General features: G+C 36.7%; 2 protein-coding genes and 1 pseudogene across 2 annotated transcripts; 2 read left to right on the top strand and 1 right to left on the bottom strand.

Moving 5' to 3' along the window:
• The first annotated feature begins 935 nt into the window (after nucleotides 1–935).
• On the top strand, nucleotides 936–1,520 carry LOC101311186 (annotated as a pseudogene).
• Nucleotides 1,521–3,671: 2,151 nt separating this feature from the next.
• On the top strand, nucleotides 3,672–11,313 carry LOC101298789. The gene is made up of 10 exons (XM_004296688.1): nucleotides 3,672–3,781; nucleotides 4,359–4,486; nucleotides 5,256–5,302; nucleotides 5,411–5,492; nucleotides 6,851–6,916; nucleotides 7,010–7,077; nucleotides 8,178–8,426; nucleotides 8,539–9,196; nucleotides 9,903–10,178; nucleotides 10,724–11,313. Exons 2-10 carry the CDS (start codon nucleotides 4,387–4,389, stop codon nucleotides 10,930–10,932), a joined length of 1,755 nt encoding a protein of 584 aa, XP_004296736.1. The 5' UTR covers nucleotides 3,672–3,781; nucleotides 4,359–4,386; the 3' UTR covers nucleotides 10,933–11,313.
• Nucleotides 11,314–13,825: 2,512 nt separating this feature from the next.
• Nucleotides 13,826–17,470, bottom strand: LOC101298506 (PTI1-like tyrosine-protein kinase 3-like). The gene is made up of 7 exons (XM_004296687.1): nucleotides 17,299–17,470; nucleotides 16,362–16,615; nucleotides 16,132–16,258; nucleotides 15,770–16,043; nucleotides 14,562–14,694; nucleotides 14,387–14,473; nucleotides 13,826–14,261 (listed from the first exon to the last, which is right to left on the bottom strand). The coding sequence occupies exons 1-7, from the start codon at nucleotides 17,390–17,392 to the stop codon at nucleotides 14,142–14,144; spliced, it is 1,089 nt and encodes a 362-aa protein (XP_004296735.1). The 5' UTR covers nucleotides 17,393–17,470; the 3' UTR covers nucleotides 13,826–14,141.
• Nucleotides 17,471–18,626: the final 1,156 nt, after the last annotated feature.

The following is an 18,626-nucleotide window of genomic DNA, read 5'->3' as shown; positions in this document are numbered from 1 at the left end:
AAGTATGTGAAGTGTGAAAGGAAAACTCAAAGTCGTTTCCATCTCTGTCCAAAGAATCTTATTAAACCACGGCAACTCACCACCTTTACTAAATCATTGGCTGCTCATCAACTCTTCTTGGTCAAATGATCTGCCGGCACAAGTAAACTATTTGAACATTGCTGTGTCTTCTCTCACTCTCTATGACAATCGTGCTTTCCTTATTTGTATCCGGGGAACCATTTTTGAATGGCACCGTTTCTGCAAAACGAATAAGGTCGGCATTCCTACCCAATGGGTAAAACCCGTGGGTTTATACCCACCCAAACTGGTTTATGGGTAAATACCCAATGGGTGATACCCGTTATATTATGTGTTGGGTTTAGGTAATTACCCACCTATTTTTAAATGGGTAAAACCCTTACCCACCCATGGGAGCCCTTTCAGTGAGAATTCTTAAGTTGAGGATTTTTTCGTTTATGGTTTAAAAGACTTATTTTTCGATCACATTTTGACATCTCATCCGTTCAGTTTTTAGGTTTATATGAGTAGATCATTTTTATAAATTTTCAGCCAAATTAGTGTTCGTTAAGATAACAAACTAGATCAAATTAATGGATGAACCAAATCTGTCAAATATGAACCGTTCAAGATATGGATATAAGATCGAAAGGTGAGATAAGCCGAAAAGTCTTCAACAAGTCCTCGACTTAAAGATCCTCACTAGAATGGCTCACACCCACCCATTACCTATATTTTATTATAATAATAAAATAAAATAAAAACAAGATTGAATTTCCCAGGTCTTCATCCGATCCTCAGGTCTTCTTCTTCAACAAAACCAAATCTTACCAACCCTTACCCTCCCAATCCAAACTGCTCTCTCCCTCTTCCTCACCCCCAAAACCCCCTCCCCCCTCCTCCTCACCAAACCCCGCTTCTCCGCCGTCACCGTCATGTCCATGGAGGCCGGCATCGGCGTCATGGCCACCAAGCTCGGCATGATGAGCTTCTTCGAACCCACCGGCAAAGTCGTCCCCGTCACCGTCGTCGGCTTCAAAGAAGGCAACATCGTAACCCAGCTCAAAACCCAAGCCACTGACGGCTACGACACCGTCCAAGTCGGCTACCGCCGCATCCGTGACCGGAAACTCACCAAGCCCGAAATGGGTCACCTCCAGAAAGCCGGCACCATCCCTCTAAGATGCTCTAATAGGCCAAATACCAAAGCGGGAGCCAATATATAAAATCTGAAACCCTAATCTCTAGCTGTAATCACAAATCTCAAAAGACAAGCAGATTTTCGACTACATGCCCGCTACCAGCGTAGAAGCAACCAAGAGGTATATATATGTATATCTACTCCATGCCATTTTGTTTACTTTTGGCTTATGGGTTCAAAACATTGAAGGGTTCGAGCCCAACCAGAAGCTAGAGTTTAATGAGATTTTCAAGGAGGGTGACCTCGTCGACGTCGCCGGAACCACGATTGGAAAAGGTTTTCAGATCACTTCAAGAGGGGGCAGATGACTCATGGGTAAATTTATGGGTACCATGGGTATTACCCATACCGAAAAAAAAACCCACGGGTATTTTTCAATAACCCATTAGCTAAAAAAAATATAAATACACAAATACCCATACCCAGAATTTAATACCCAATGGAATATTTACCCATGGGTACCCATACCCGTGGGATTTAATGCCAACCTTAAAAACGATCAAAGCAGACACAAAACCAGGAACTGAGTTACTAGGGAACTTGATCATTCCTGCTAACTTTAAGATTTTTAGAGTAAGAATCAGTTCTTGGGACCGTATAAAATGGGCATGACACCAAAACCCGTTCTTTTGACTGAACGGGTTTTGGGATTCTCAAAGGTGAGCATGACACTATCATCACGGTAATTGACTACAATAGTTTTACGACTTTTTGAAGTTACTAAAATAAGTAAAACAGATCAATGTAGGTAGTTTTATTAAGCTTACAGGTAGTTAAGCATGATGCTATATGTAGTCGTCCTGCAACAACAGCAGCCTCTGAAGAGTTTGGTTAAGTGGATCAGGTATTAAGTGATCAAGGTGCAATTACAGCTGCCATAAGAGGAAGAAAATACAAGGCACGTCTTAACAGATTGTTTGAGACTGAAACATGAGTAACACTTGTTTCCGATAGCTGCACAACATGTCTTTTCGTCTTTCTTTGGTGGTGGTTTGGAGCCATGCCATTGCCAGGTGAGGGTCCTGTGGTTTTGGTCCAGATGAGGCATGCCAGAAGGGATCATACTAATTGACTCTTGAACTAGATTCTGCAATGCATCTTAAATTCTTAATTACATGGTTTCAAAAGAAGAACAAAACTCAATTTAACTTGCATTATTGAGACAATGACTAATTTATATAGTCATTAAGATGACCAATTTACCCTTAAGTTCTCTTTTTTCTTTAGTGTTTTTTTTATTTGTTTTCATATTCCAGAAAATATCAGAAGAGGTAATCGAATTTGATGATTTGGATTGGCCTTTATAAACTTGAAGAAGATTGAAGAGGGGAAACATACAGAAGTTTAATCTTTGTTGTTTCTGTTGACACTCAAAGATCTTGTTGTTGCCGTTGACATTTAAGGATGATTGAGATGAAAAACTGATTATTAATAAGGAGAAAGTGAAAAATAATTTTTATCTACGTTCCTAAAAATATAAAAACCAAAAAAAAATTAGGAATAAGAAAACAAAGAAGAAAAACTAAGAAAAAAAAAGGGGAATTTAAGGGTAAATTTATCATTTTTTTTTGTCTGAGGGTACAATAGTCATCTTAATGGCTATATATATACCAATATTAGGTCGGGATGGAAACATGAGATACCAATCTGATATTTTTAAAACTTGATATATCAAAATTTATAAGTAATGAAAGTTCGTATACCATTCAAACGAATTTCGAGTCAAATGCAGAAGGGTCAATCGATCTTCCTAATATATCATAGTCATTCGCAGTAATCATCAAGGCCAATTTGTATATCTTTCAATACGCTCATCACTTTTCACGACCTCTTAATAAAAAAAAAAGACTTTATCAAATGGGTAGTGGATAAATAGATTGAGAATGAGAAATGAAGACCTTTGCTCACCTTGAGCTTTACCAAGAGGAATCGGCAAAACTATCTTCGTTTTAGGGATTCATGCATCAAGTAAATAGAATTATATTTCACCATTCTAGTGACTTTGAAAAGAGTGTCCCTACATCAGTATATTATATAAGAAATATTTTAAATCACGATTTTAACCGTTTAAAAGTTGGATTAACCAATAAAGATCACCTCTATAAAAAGTCAGTGTAAACAAAAATTATTTGCTAATCCAAATGAATCAAACAAATTGATGACTAACCATGGGGCTGCTAACTTTCATTAGAACTGTCTATTTGTTTAATGCAATCAGGTGAGCAAATAAATTTTGTTTACATTGATTTTTCATAATGATAATCTTTATTGGTTAATTTAATTTTTAAACGATTAAGATTATAATTTACGTTAATAACAGACGATGAAACGAGATACACAACGAAACAGTCTTTTAGGCCTCGCTTGTAACCGAAAAAAAAAAAAACAAGAAACGAAACAGTAACATCGTCTAATCCTACAAAATGATATGGGCTCGGGTCCTTCGTTTTCAGTTCTTTACTCAAATTATGTTTAGAAAGAAAAAGAAGGAAGAAATGAAGGCAAACAAGTAAAGAAATCAAGCAAACAAGGAATCGGAGCTTGATCGCTCTCAGTAGCCCTAGCACGTTCTTACTCGAGGTACGTCGTCGACCTAATATCTAATTTCAACTATGCAGTCCTCATATCTATACAATCGAATTGACTATCCGCTACTAACGTATCTTGAATTTCTTTCTCCAAATTCTGTTTTCCTCTCATAATTTTCCGCAATTTCACGTTCGATTGTTTATATGCAATAATGATTTTGAGATCGGCATCCCAATGCTGAGCTGGGACCTCGTTTTTTGGCCAAATTGGGATTGTTTTTGTTTGACTATTATTTAGGGTTCATTATTATTCGTGTATTACTGGCAAGGTCTGTGTGCTCACCTCAATTATGGAACATATCAACTAGTGCTTCTGTGGTTTAATTTGCACTTGAAGCATTCTATTTTTAAGCTTTTGCCAGAATAAGCTGAGGAATCCAATTATTTATCCCCTTTGCTATTTTTATTTTCTGTATAAGATCTCTTAGTTTGTAGCATTACATCATTGAACCCTGGCAAGCCTTTTTCTCCCACTTGTCTCCTTATGTAGAGTCCTACATGTTTCTCAACCGTCATAAATATGTGACTTTCGTTTCCGTGGCAGATTAACGAGTTTGTGGAATCTACAGGTGTTGTTCAGGAACGTTATCTGAACTGATGGAACAGTCTCTGAGCACTCTTGCATACAAGGGCTCTATACCTGAAGCAATCAATGAAGCAAAGAAGCAGAGGAAACTTTTTGTCGTATATATTTCAGGTTTGTGCTTCTTCATTTGGATTTATTTTGCTTACAGTTGTTCGAACATGAATTTTTCTCTATTTCTGTCACTTGTGGAATGTGGATTATTTTATTAGGTCCACGAGGTGCATTACTGTGGGAGGAAGACAGTGTAGAAATTAGCACTATAGTTTCTTTTCACTCTGTGATGGGGGGTTGATTTAAAATTAAAGCGTATAGTTCCTTGTTTGTTTTGTCATCTGAACACAACGTACTGTTGACTTGTTTTTGTTTTTAATATATGTTAAACTTTATGGGTGAAGAAAAATTTGACCTTCATTAGTGAAGTGAAATCACCTAGAAGTACCTAATATTTTGTTTCAAAGTTTTAGACTTTTTTGAGTTAAAGTAATCGCATGGTCAACATTTTCCAATTTCTTTTTGGACAAGAAATATGATAATTTCATTTCTTTTCAAGACAATTAAAAGTTCTTTCTGGTGAACCAGAGAAGGACCTTTTGGTGAAGCATTTGACGTGTGCTTCCCCAAAGAAGATTAGACAATAAACTTCAGTTTTAATAGAAAAATACTCCACGTGCTTCTAACAAAACTGCTACGTAACAAAAGCAGTTCTGCTTCTTCAGAAGCAATTCCGAATGAGCGCGTAATTCTGATATGCAGTTTTGCTCACTTTGACACACTGCCATATTAATGAATAAACTGTTTTTCCAAAAGCAAGGCACACAGTATCACTGTTTTATTATAATTATCTTGGTTATAATCTTTATTATGTGTTCGCTTGTTTCAGGTCAAGATTCTGAGTCTAGTCGTTTGGAGAATTCCACATGGACTGATGTAAATGCAAGTGTTCTTTTTCTTCGTCCCGTTTATCTCGCTTTTATATATCACTTAATTTAAATAAGATTATATTCTGTTCTTCTTATGTTAACATCAAACATTTAGGTTGGAGACTCTGTATCAAAGTACTGCATCTTATTGCATATCCCTGAAGAAAGCACTGATGCGACAAACTTTGCTGCGATATGTATCCTTTTACAGAAAGGCAATATATACATTTATTTCTTCTGATGTTAGCCTGCTAAGCTATTGCTCTCTAGCTGTTCACAAGAAATATCTGACCTCAACTAGAGGATAATTAAATCTTGAGCAGCTTAGTTTTTCAAAATTATCATCTCGAATTCTTATAATAAACTAATTGCTCTGATTTCATTAGACTCTGGCGGGTTTTTTTTTAATTTTTTAATTTTTGTATTTTCTTTGATTTTTATTTTTATTGTTTTTGCAAAAAGTTGACCTTTTATTTTAGAAAGATTGTGTAAACGCTGTATCTAATGTGTGCATTTTTTACTTACTTCCAACGCCCAATCCTTGGGCCCATAGAACGGCTATGGGGTATCTCAGTGCCTCATTCAGTTATCTGTAGGAATCCTTGCGGTGAATCTCCATTTAAGGCCTACTCTCCTCACCCAAATGTCAAATGGCTGCCCACACTGGGTACCATATAAGAACTTAACCACGTAATGCTATTAATCATTGTCATGCTTAAGTTGGAAAGTTTACTTAAAATACTCATTTTGCATATTCAATCAGGTATAATATTCTTATTTTGAATATTTGAACTTACGAGAAAATGTTAAATATCTTAAATAATGAATTAATGATCCCTTTGCAATTGTTTTTATTACCTGTGTTCTGCCTTTTTTAATCATAGACTACCCTAGTAATCGCAAGATACAGTATGCAATGTTGTCCCTTGTTACGTGGAGTTTTATACAAACAAAAGGTCCAATATCAAGTGCTTTTACCTTCCGAGACTTGGGACCTTATCTTGAAAGGTAAAAGAAAACTTTTGTTGTGAAAAGACTTCATAGTAAAAACCACCAGCACCAAACTTTGTTGCAACTTTGTTCTAAGAGGATATGCATATAAGAAACTTCATTTTGTGAAATATTTTTATTTGACTTACTGATCTCAAAGCATATGGTTTGATAGATACGATGTTTTTTGGAAACTTAATTCATAACTGCTATGTAATGTTATGTGGTTGATGCTGTTTCTGACCTTTAATGTTAAAACTTAAAAGTTTACTGCCAGATCAAATGTTATTGGTCAACCTGCTTTTCCCCTTTCATCTATGTTTGCATAATGGATATAACTATCAACCAGAGCAGGAATGAGAAAAAGCCATGAAAGGCACTGCTTTTTTCATTTTGTAGTTTTGAAGTGATCAGTAGGTAGTTTGGTGGTTATTTGTTATTATTTGCTTCCTTATACTTCATACATATTGCCCATACCATTGGCACTGCAACAATTTTCTATTGATGTTGTACCTTGTTTAAGCTATTTTTAAGTCAATGCTATCCTTGCATCAACCTAATACAGACCCACAGAAATCAATACCATGTATAACAGCTATTGGATTCAATGGTGTACTACTTTGGCAAAATGGTATGGTTCTTCTATCAACCCTTCTTAAAGAAACTCTTAGAGCAACACATAAAGAGTACACTGACAATTTTGTTTTTCATTTTGCCTGTATAGAGGGTTTTGTCGGTGCTGACGTTCTAGCATCCAGTTTAGAGAAGGTGTGGTTGAGTCTACAGATCCAGGTACTCAGATTCATTTATTTATTTTTTCTGCTATAGGGTCATATATTTAAGTGTCAAATTCACTTTGAGAAACGTTGATTGCCGACGACATGATCTGTAATTTACGCAGGAGTCCGACCACTTTTGGCTTTAGAATCTGGTGTGGGATTGGTTTGTCCATTGATATTAATAAGTCATCATATGAGATACGTTGATTTCCGACAAAATGATATTGATTTTGACCTTTACTTTCCCATGTTTTGCAAACGCGTTTTTTCCTTGTTTATAAGTAATTTATTGTCAAAATTGACTGTGGTTTATATTTTCTTCTATATAGATGCCGTTGCTTGTACATTTTGTTTAACCCTCTCCGCAACTGAGATTGGCCTATATTTTATAATCTTCTTCCTAGTGCGAACATATAAGGTGGACAGGAGTGGTGTAGCTAGAGATTTAGTTAAGAGGAGTCAAACTTATATAGCTAGTTGAGTAAGTTAATAGAAAAAAAAAAAAGACCCCAAGTTTAAAATAGTTTATAATAATCACCCAATGAAAATGTTTGTTAGCCCTGAAGTATTTCTTCCTATTGATAAGAAGAATAAGAACATTAAAGTTTTACATAAGGATGACATAAACAAACCAAGGAGAGAAATTTATATACAAAGGAAGCACATTTATTTTTTAGAATCAGGTGTTACAAGTTGGTAAAAAGTAACCATTCTGTTGCTATAGAAGGGCCAGATACAGAATTAATGCATGATGACGTTTAGCAAGATGGTGAGCAGGGTCAAGTGACCCTTCTTATGTCAATGTAGCTACGCCCATATTATATAATAATTCCCGTCACTTTTCTTCCATCTTTTGTTTGCCACCTGGATATAAGCAATCAATTTGTTTCTTTTATTATAAAGTGTTTGCAACATCAACATTACCTTCCTTTCAAATCACAGCGTATTGTGCACTAGCTGGGAAACAGTAGCCTGCCCGTTTTATCTGACACCATAATTAGCAGGCCTTCTATGTCATGGCTATATGTTCTAGATATCTCTCCTTGCTTCTATCTCTATTTCAGTTTGATTTTAACTGAAACATTGATTAGTCTATCCTATAATGAACTGTAGGAAACTACTGCAACTGTTCTGAGTGCAGCTCTTGCTTCAAAGAAGTCTGAACCCGCCACTTCCGAGATGCCTACTACTGCCTCAACTGATGGAAGTTCCTCAAGTGCAGCTGTTCTTGCTGATCAAGGAAGTTCTTCAACTACGGTCGTTACGTTGCCTTTAATAAAGAATAATGGTCAATTACAAGATGCTGTGGAGGTCACCCCTATCATTATGAATGAAACTAGAGGTCATGACTGCAAATTTGAGGTACATATTATAGCTTGCATTTACCAGATTAAGTGTCAGACCAACATGATGTAGTTATTATGATGACATTTTACATGATGCTTTTTATTTTTATTTTTTATGACACCAATAGGATAAAAACAAGGATTTAAGAGACAAGACATCTTTGATACCAGTTGATGCTAATGAGTTAGAGTCTATCGGGGAAGAACAGTGCAGCAGCAGCTCTTCCATTGAAGCTCACCAAGGATCACAGGATGTTCCTATAAAAGAGAGAAATTCTGGAGGCGATCATACATCTTTCATTACTGAAGGTGGAAGGCCCAGAGGGATCACAGTCAATCAATCTATCTTGATAGGAGGTTCACAAGCTTCTGGTGTTGGAGAAAATGAAGATTTGCAAATTGGGAACAGTGAAGCTGAAGATGATAAGAGGGTTTATGCCTTTGAGCACTGTACGAGGCTAACTAATTCAAGTGATGCTCACTACCCCAGAGAGCTCACTGTTAAACAATCTGGAGTCTTGGGAGGAGGTTCAGAAGCATTTAGTATTGAAGAAAATGAAGCTGCGCAAGTTTTAAAGGGTGAAGCAGAAGACGTTAAGAAGGTAAATAAATCAAGTGATGCTTATTTGAATATCCGATTACCCGATGGTGCCAGCTTGCAAGAAATGTTTTCTGTGACAAGCACTTTGAGAAATGTGAAAGAGTATGTTGATGAACACCAAGGAAGTGGTATTGGTAGTTATGACCTAGCCATCCCTTATCCTCGCAAAGTATACACTGAGCTAGGTGAGACATTCAGGATACATGTTACCTACTTTTTCATGTGTTCAGAAATAACCGTTGCATTATTTATTTGAAAATTTGAAAGCGAGTGGTCTATATAGCAACTCCTGAGGTTTCTTTGCTTGTTTCTATGATAAATTATTACCTTCTGTTAGATAAATTATTACCTTCTGTTAGACTCATCCTTCAATTCTATTCTTGCCTTGCCTCCTTGACTAGAAGCGTTTTTCTTCTATTCTTCCAATGTGGTGTTGATTTTCATGAGTTTGATGGACATAACTAAGAATATATTCATGTATAATCAAATCAAATTAGTATATTGGATCCTCTCTCTTCAAAATGTAGGGTCTTGTATGTTGTCTGATACTTTGTACTGTGTTTTCGTGCATGGTCAAAATAAAATTGTCTTTGTTATACTTTCCCTATTGACAATTGTTCAATAGAATCATCGAACTGAATTAGTTAATGCTAGAAGAAAGTTCTTGTTCCTTTTGTCTCTCTTTTTTACTATTCTATACTATGCTGAGGTGCGGTCATTCTCATTGCCTTTTTTTTTTGAAACATTTGTGAGAACTGACATATTGTCTGCATACTAGTTGCGCGTTTTAATACTTTGTACTATTGCGATTCATAGTTGACACATAAATTTTGTATTAAACATGCTGGAAAATTATGAATGACATGATGAATTCTTATGATTTTCATTCAGATCTAGGTAAACCATTATCTGAGTTGGACCTGTATGGTAGACAAGCATTGATAGTGGTTCCGCATCAGAAAGGAACTGGTTATCTCAGAGGGAGCTCTTCAATCGCAGACCAGACAGATTCAAGAAATATTGTTGATGCCCAAAATGGAAGCAATGGGAGCTACTTTTCATTTGTGAAGAGAGTTTTGTCTTTCATAAATCCTTTCTCTTATTTAGATGGCGGTGCTAGCTCATCAAGCTCAGGAGAGCAATCTCAAAATGGCATGTGGCAATATAGTGAGTTTTCTGCTCCTACTGCGAAACCAAAATGTCTCGTATATTCATGTTAGGTCTTTTGTTTGTTCTTTGGGAGTTTACATCTGATGACTGTTGAGTTTGCAGAAGTTTAGATACACAGAGCCACACAATTAATAAAATTAGAAAACGATTGCTAAATAAACTCATTTATTGCTAGTATAGTTTGGCCCAAGCAGTTGTCTTCAATAGGGAAGGGGAGTAGAACGTTTTAACTTTTGTTTTCCTTTACAGTATTGGACAAAAAAAAAGGCAGTCATCTTCAATAGGGAAGTCTCCTCAATGTAGTAAACGCATGTAAAAAATAATATTGATAATATACACTTACAAGGCTCTGCCAGCCTTTATGAACTCAGTTGCTAGTCTTTCTTATATTTTAGATTTTGTATTTTGGATGTAAATGTAAATAAATCTGTCTAGAGTTATCTTCAATAACTTTCTGTTGTTGAATGAATTCGCCTCTAGGACATGATTTTTTTGGGTGGCATTTCAGTAGCTGAAACTGATGTAATTGTCTGTGTTATTAGGCCCAAGTCCTACACTTCGGAATAACTCAACCCAAAGCACATCTGAAAGTGGTAGAACTGAAGGGAGCCGCAAACTGCCACCAGCACCACGTTTTGGAAGTAATATTCACACACTGAGACACGATGAAGATGATGAACGATTCAGTGATAGAAATAAGTTCTGGAATGGTAATTCTACACAGTATGGTGGCAACGATGACAGCAAATAATATTGCATGCTTGTGTACTATACAATATATGTAGTGCTATACAATATATGACATGGATTCCAAACCATCAAGATCTGGCTGTGAGCGAGTCAAATTACTTACCCAGTGAACTATTCAGATAGAGAAGTGTAGATAATAACTGCAAGTTCGGGTACCTTTAACACTTCCCTCGTGTCATATTAGTAATGTTGTCTTCTTTTCTTTTCATAGAGAGAGGGTTGAAAGAATAAACTCCCCAGGAACTTTTCTGAATAAGTTCTAGCTCTTCACAATGTCTACCAATTGCCGTTTATGTTTGTACTTTGTAGATAGGCTATTCAGGTGTCGATCGCTTTTGTGTACTGTATTTTCTTACCTTTAAAAGGGTTGCTGGGCTTTTCCATGAACCTGTTCAGTATGAAGGAAGTTAGTGAGGCCCTGACAAAACTATTTGCCCAATCTCTTTCGGTAATTGTTGGCTCGCTCATCCCATAACCATCATTGGGGTAAACTTTATCGGTAACAAAACTTTCAGTACCAGAGCTGCTTCCACACCCTGCTCATTTCTGGGGCAGGAACAAGAACACAACAATGGATACGACACACACGAAGAAGGCAGGGAAGATGAAGAGCACTAATTTAAGGTGGCATAACATTGTCAAGAAGCCTTGAGCCGCGATGAAGGTGAATATCTTGTTAGCATAAGGGATGATAGGACCCCATGACCGAAAAAACCCTGCCACATATGGCAAATGAGAACTGAAAAAAAAAAAAAAAAAAAGGGAAAAACCGAACTTTGGCGAGTTATCAACGTCTCCATCCAATCCAAATTTAAGTCACCAACGGATATCAACGTTTTGTTTTCACCCTCCACTTATCAAACACCATACATCAAAACACATGTTGACAGCTGCAAATTAATGTTGAGAACCCCTCTGAACTTGGATGGCGCCATATCTGCTGTATCTCCAACGACAACAACAGTTGTGCTAGTTTTGATATTGTTGTTGAAGTTGATTCTGATATTGTTGTTGGTGTTCCCTCTTCCTTGTTGTTAATAGTCCTGCAATCAAGTGCGATGGATTCATCTTGTTCTGCTGAGCTGTTGAAAACCCATACGAAATTTGCGCGTGACTCGAGAGAATGCATTGCTTCCAGAATATCAGGTCAAGGAAAGAGGGAACACCATGCTACATAAAGAGTTTGAAATGTATGTTTTCTATTAACAAGAGAAGCTCCACAGGCTAAAACAAAATAATAAAGAGCAGTATTGTGCTATTGAAATATATAGCCTGCTCAAAATTGATGAATGGGTGCCCAATATCTTTTTTGAAAAGGAAAGAAAGATAATAACTTACATATAACATGAATTATCGGTGGTAAGTGGTAACTAAAGTTGTTCCACTCACTTCCCTCGTACTAGCACCAGTTATTGTCATTGACGACATCTTTGTGTGTATGAACAACTAGTACTAGCAACAGTTCTCATCTTGATCTCCATCCCCTGGGATCTCTTCTTAATGGTTGCAGTATTCTAATGGACAAGATGAATGATGCAAGACTTTCTCATGTCTTCAGAGAATGCAATATGACTGCTGATTGTCTCGCTAAATGCAGTATCACTCATGATTTGGGTGTGGTCTTATTTGACTGTCCTCCTGTTCACGCTGCTCAAATGTACCTCTCTGCTGTTGCTAGACTGCTAGAGCCGGGAGAAGTGGTGCTTGCTTTAGTATCTAGTTCTTTCTTTCTCTTTGCTTAAACCCTTTTTTTTTTGGCTTCGTTTGTAACCAAAAAAGAAAAGAAAAAGACCGAGCTAGCCGTTTCATTTCATTGACGTTGGGTTGAATTTGGATTTGGGTTCCTCTCTATCTCTCGTTGAAATTTCGATTCACCAAGCTTTCCCCTTTCTTTTCTTGTTTGTTCTCTCGGATTGTTGTTTTTCGATTTGTGATTTAGGGTTTGATATCGTTCGATTCAATTTCAGGGAAACGCAACTTTCAAACGACGGAGGGTTCCGATCTTGACAATATCTGGAGCGTGCCGGTCGTTCGTCACTCAGATTGGATTGGAACTAGTGGGTTTACGGTTTGCTATTCGATTTGGGTTATCTTAATGTTCTGCGGTGTGTGTATTTGGGGATCATGATACAAACCAATACAAACAATTGAATTTTTCTATTTATCTTACATATACAATTGAATTTATGTTCTATTATCTTAATCTTCTGTTGCAATTTAATTTTTGTTTCTCAATTGGCATCATGATACAAACGACATTACATGGTAGTTTAGGTTCATCAAGTCTAATCATTAATGTGGATGGTTCGAGAACTAGATCTGATGCAATTGGTGCTGGAGGGGTGATAAGAGATAGCAATGGGCCAATGGCTGTTGGATTGGATTGAAGGTTTTATGATTTATATTGGAGCTGGGGAGGTGTTACAAGCTGAGGCTTGGGGTCTGTTTCATGGCCTTCATCTGGCCCTAAACTCGTAAATTTCTGTTTTAGAGGTGGAGTCTGACTCTGCTATCCTTGTCAACCTCGAGACCTCTGATGTTGAGCTCCATCCTTTGGGCACTATTGTGATTAACTGCAGGACTTTGATGCATCAGTTTTCCTCAATTCAGGTGAAGCATATTCATCACGAACGCAACATGGTTGCGGATATTTTGGCAAAGGACAGTACTCTAAATAAGGGTATCTGCATTTTTCATGAGCCTCCTGCCATTATCGGAGTTGCTAGAAATAAACCAGCGACGCTGGTTAGTTTGTTTTAGTTCTATTTGCTTTGAGGCCAGATTTGTACCCAAAAAAACAAAAACCCTAAAGCTGGGGTAATGACATGCACAATCATAGTCGCCCTATAATAAATAGGGGGCATTATAGGTGTTTTATAGTTCACAACATACGTGACAGCCTCACTCAGAAAAACACTAGTCAAAGCAAGCAATCTACAATTCTATATCCAGTGACAAATATATCCACCTCAACCCAACACCCCAAATCAATTTATGACTGGAAAATTTGTTACCAATAATCAGCTCCAGCAACAAAGAACTTAGCAATGACAATAAATCAACCCTACATATCATATCCAATCTCATATACGAAAAGTAAAATATATATATATATATATATATATATATTTAAAGCTTATGATGATATCTGCAGGCAAGTGAAACTGGAATGTATTGAGGATGCAGAGAGTCCTAAGGAAGCACTTAAATTCATGACTCTAGAGCAGGTGCAGGTGGCTTTAGAAGCGGTTGAAGAGCCTTAACAACAATGCTCATGTTTGGCCGGAACTCAGCTTCATATTGTACACACAAAGCTGCCACAGCTGCAAGCTGCATCAGCAGCAAAATGTAAACTTCATTGTCAGCTGCTATGTTAACTCAGAACCAATACTCAAAGCAGGCATTTAAATAAGACAAGTTTATGTTGCTGTCAGTCATTAAGCAAGAGAAAGAACCTTTGCAACTCCTTTGGGAGGATATTCTCCTTTCAGCTTGGGATCTACACATTGTTTAACCTTATCTTCACTCAATCTTGGAGTAGCCTTTACAAAAGGAGGGGGTATGTCAGGTCAAACGAAATGCAAAACAGAAAAGAACTTCATATTTCTCTAAGCAAGTAGATAGACTCACCCAAGTCACAAGACTCTGCTGTCCACGTGGCATTGTATGATCGACAGGCTTTCTCCCAGTCAGAAGCTCTAGGAGAACTACTCCAAAGCTGTAGACATCACTCTTCTGTGTCAATTGACCAGTCATTGCATACCTGCAAAACAATTTTATAAATCCAAATTAAGTATGATAGATCCTATATACACCACTTAATAACAAAAGAAAGGAAGTTAATGATACAGGGGAGTGGTCCTGAAGTGTGTTTACAAATAGTGGTGTTTCGGGAAAAATCATTATTTCACAGTGCATAATGAGTAGTTTACAAAATAGCATGCTCCACACATTTCATACACTTTGTCCTAGATATTACATCAACAATCACCAAAATGACTGCATACCAACACAAGTCATTAAGAAGAACTTGTCATCAGAATCAAATATATTTTTGGTCTACCTTTTTGTTAGGATGCATAGACAATATTACAGGCAGACGGTCCACTAGACTTTTTACTTTCCTTTTTCTTAGTAAAAGTATCTCGTTTCCTATAAAGAAAAACCTTTTGAAAAAAAAAAAAACGAGTACTGGAAAGAATTGCAAAAGTTTTCATTATTCCTTCCCCGATTAACTAGATGGATTTTCCCCTAAATCCCCTTAAAAGCATCAATGTCATTGGTCAACAAATAATAAAACAATCGAAGGCTTGTAAAAATCAGATGCATTTTACAAATTGCCTTTTAGAGCCACAGTAGCTCACTGTTCAAACTCGTCTAGTCCTGAACTCTTTTTATGTACGAAAACTTAGCAATATGAGCTAAAGAAACTTTCAGTAAGAAAAAATCTAAATCTACACATGACTAGTTTAACATGGATAATTTAGACCTTCATGAATGCCATAGACTACAAGGAAATGTAGGGTCTATAAAATCAATAAAACCTTTCGGTAAGGTTTTCTAGATAGCATTTTTCACACTAATCTGATTGTTTCTCAAAAGTGGGGAAACGTTTAAAGAAATTCTAGTCACAACCTAGACGCATGTCTTTAGAAGTAGAACATACTGCCCAACACAGCTTCTTCGAATGTAATCTACGACATATATCTGAAACTTTAAATATCCTATCAGAAGCTAGGGGTCTAATCTAAACAAACCAACAGAAGCAACAGAAACCATACTACCATAATCGATATGTAAACCTCACAAAAATATAGAAAGCAAGTTTCAGAACTTACTCTGGAGCATGATAACCAAAAGTTCCCAAAACTCTAGTGGAATGAAGACGAGCAGCCATATCAGGAGCCTGATTTGAAAGATTAAAATCTGCTATCTTGGCTTTGAAATCTTCAAAGAGAAGCACATTACTAGATCTGATATCTCTATGTATAATAGGAGGTTGAACCTTCTCATGCAAGTATTCCAACCCCCTAGCTGCATCAACTGCAATTCTCACACGCTGCATCCAGTCAAGTGTTGGACCAGGTTGTGCTCCTTGAACTCCCTTTCTACCTATAATTGCAATGGCATTCAAGTCAATGAACACAATTTTCACATCAAGTGAACCTATATGTAAAAATTAAAGGAAAATATTACAGACCATGCAATATATCATGCAGCGAACCCATGGTGGCAAACTCATATGCAAGCACCCGTAGACTTCCTTCAACACAGTAACCAAGCAACTCAACAAGATTGTCATGCCTCAGTCTAGAAACCATGGAAACCTTGAAAAAAAAATATGTCAACATTGAGTCAGATAAACTAATAAATCACAACAAATACATTGTGCTTCAAATATATTTCAAGCCGAAAGAGATGCAAACAGACCTGGGTCAGAAACTCAACATTTGACTCAGGCTCAGATGCAACGTCAAGCTTCTTGACAGCAACAGCTTTACCATCATCCATGCTTGCATAATATACTCTCCCATATGATCCTTCACCAATCAGTGACTTAGATCCAAAATTGTCAGTCTTCTCTTTCAGCTCCTCCAGAGACAATGGAGGGACTTCAATAGGTGGTGCTGCCTTTTGTATATCAGGCTTCATAGGAGCGGGCGCCTTAGAGCCCTTGTGATTCCCTAAAAAGGAAAAGGTTGACAAAATTCTAAGTAAAAATTTAAGAGGCAAACAAAGCAAATATAAATACAGAACTAAATAAACTAATATTGCCCATATTCAGGTAACAGATGTAGTGGTTAGCTACTGTCCACTGAAAGATACAAGACAATACCACTATGTTTTCCCTACTTTGTTCTGAATTCAAATGATTGTCGAAGAAAACAGAAAAAATAAAAATTAAAAATTAAAGAGAGAAAAAGAGATTTATATTTATAAAAGGCACTCCAAACAACAGAAAAGCAACTACATCCGTAGCTTCAAAAATTAAATGAGAAACAAATCGAAAAAACCATATAACAATGCATATGGATGGGCATTATGGTAACATTTTCAGTTATTGGATTGTGGTAAGCTAGCCTGATGTAGCTGGTACAAACATTATACTCGAATCTGAAAGAACCCACTTTCATTATACTGACAGGTATTGGTTGTCATTGTGAAAGTTGGACAATCAACATTACTTGAACAATAACTACTGTAAACTTAAATAATGATCACTCAAATAGGACATTATTAATATACCACTATAACCATGATCTTGACTAAGTAAAAGCATTTGGAAATCGTATCACAGCTACTTCTGATTTTGATTTTTTTTCATTTACAGGCCAGATAAAAAAAATTGGAAGGTAAGAAAAAATACCATCAGCATAACTCCCTGGGCTCTTCAGGTGTTCACTTTCATGTGATGGATAAGACTCATCCACATGACAAGAACAACAAAGCCACCTGCGCATCCTGGCTTTCTTCCTCAAATATAAATCGTCGTCAGCACTAGCGTTCTCAAGTCTCACAAAGTAACCAGGGGGAGGGGCATGTGCCTGCATGGTGCCACAGAGAACTAAAGTTAAAAATGAGAAAAACAAAAAAAAAATTGCAATATCTGTTTGGAGATAGTATCATAGCAAGGTGCTCAAGTAAGGAATATAATCCATGAAACAAAAAACTAGAATGCAATTCAAGTTAAATTCCATTATGACTCTAGGATTAAAACTTCCAGGAACCACCAGAGCGGATAAAGTTCTGTATATCCTACATATCATTTAGTAATTGCCAGAGTTTACTAAAACTGCCAGATACAGTCTGTAAGGCACTGGATATCTCTCTTCATCCTTTGACTCTAAATATGCATCAATTCTATAGTCCGCAAAAAGACACTCTTTCTGAAACATCCCAAAATGTTTTCAAGAATACTATCACAACATGAAAAATCTTTGGGCTAAAAAAACCAATCTAGCATTCACTGTCAATGGTAATTCTAAACAATCTAGTCGAAACCGAGAACTGTGTAAACTGTTAATTGACACTGTAAAATGATGGAACAGTGGAATTTTCATTGAAAACACGAATTATTTCTCTTCGGGCGCAAACCTAGCAATTACTAGTGCAACATCCAGCTTTCATATATGCACAATGTACCATCAAAGAACACATGTACATTTGAAACAGAAAATGATCAAGAGAATGCAATTGCTTTTTGCACACAAATATAAGAAATTAATAATTGTGGGCATACAGTACCTCTCATATAGATCATATCAAAACAAAAAAGAGACCCATGATTCTTACCACTAAACCACGGCTTCGACAGTCTCTGCCCTCCATAAAAATGCAGAATTGACCAAAACCCAATCAATCAGATAAGAAAAAACCAAAAACCCAGAAAGCAATTGATCCCAATTCTCCAAATTAACCAAAGAAGAAGCAAAGCCCCAAAAATTAATTTCGAAAGAAAGAATCTTTGCAGAGAATTGAGGCGAAAACGAAAGATAAAGAAGAAAAAGCGAACAGGGAGGATGAAATTGAGCCCCAGATCGCAAACCGAATTTGCAGGCAATAAGGAACAATACAACAACACAATGCAACAGAAAACAAAAAACAAAAAAGAAAAAAAAAACAGAGAGAAAAAGAACATATAAGAGGGGGGATGGGAAATGGTACCTGTGAATGTGTGTGTCCCCTCTCTCTCTC

Source organism: Fragaria vesca, linkage group LG4 (genome assembly GCF_000184155.1).
Source record: "Fragaria vesca subsp. vesca linkage group LG4, FraVesHawaii_1.0, whole genome shotgun sequence".
Classification (NCBI taxonomy): domain Eukaryota; kingdom Viridiplantae; phylum Streptophyta; class Magnoliopsida; order Rosales; family Rosaceae; genus Fragaria; species Fragaria vesca.
The sequence above is the reverse complement of the archived record's forward strand: the minus strand, read 5'-3'. Positions and strand labels throughout refer to the sequence as shown.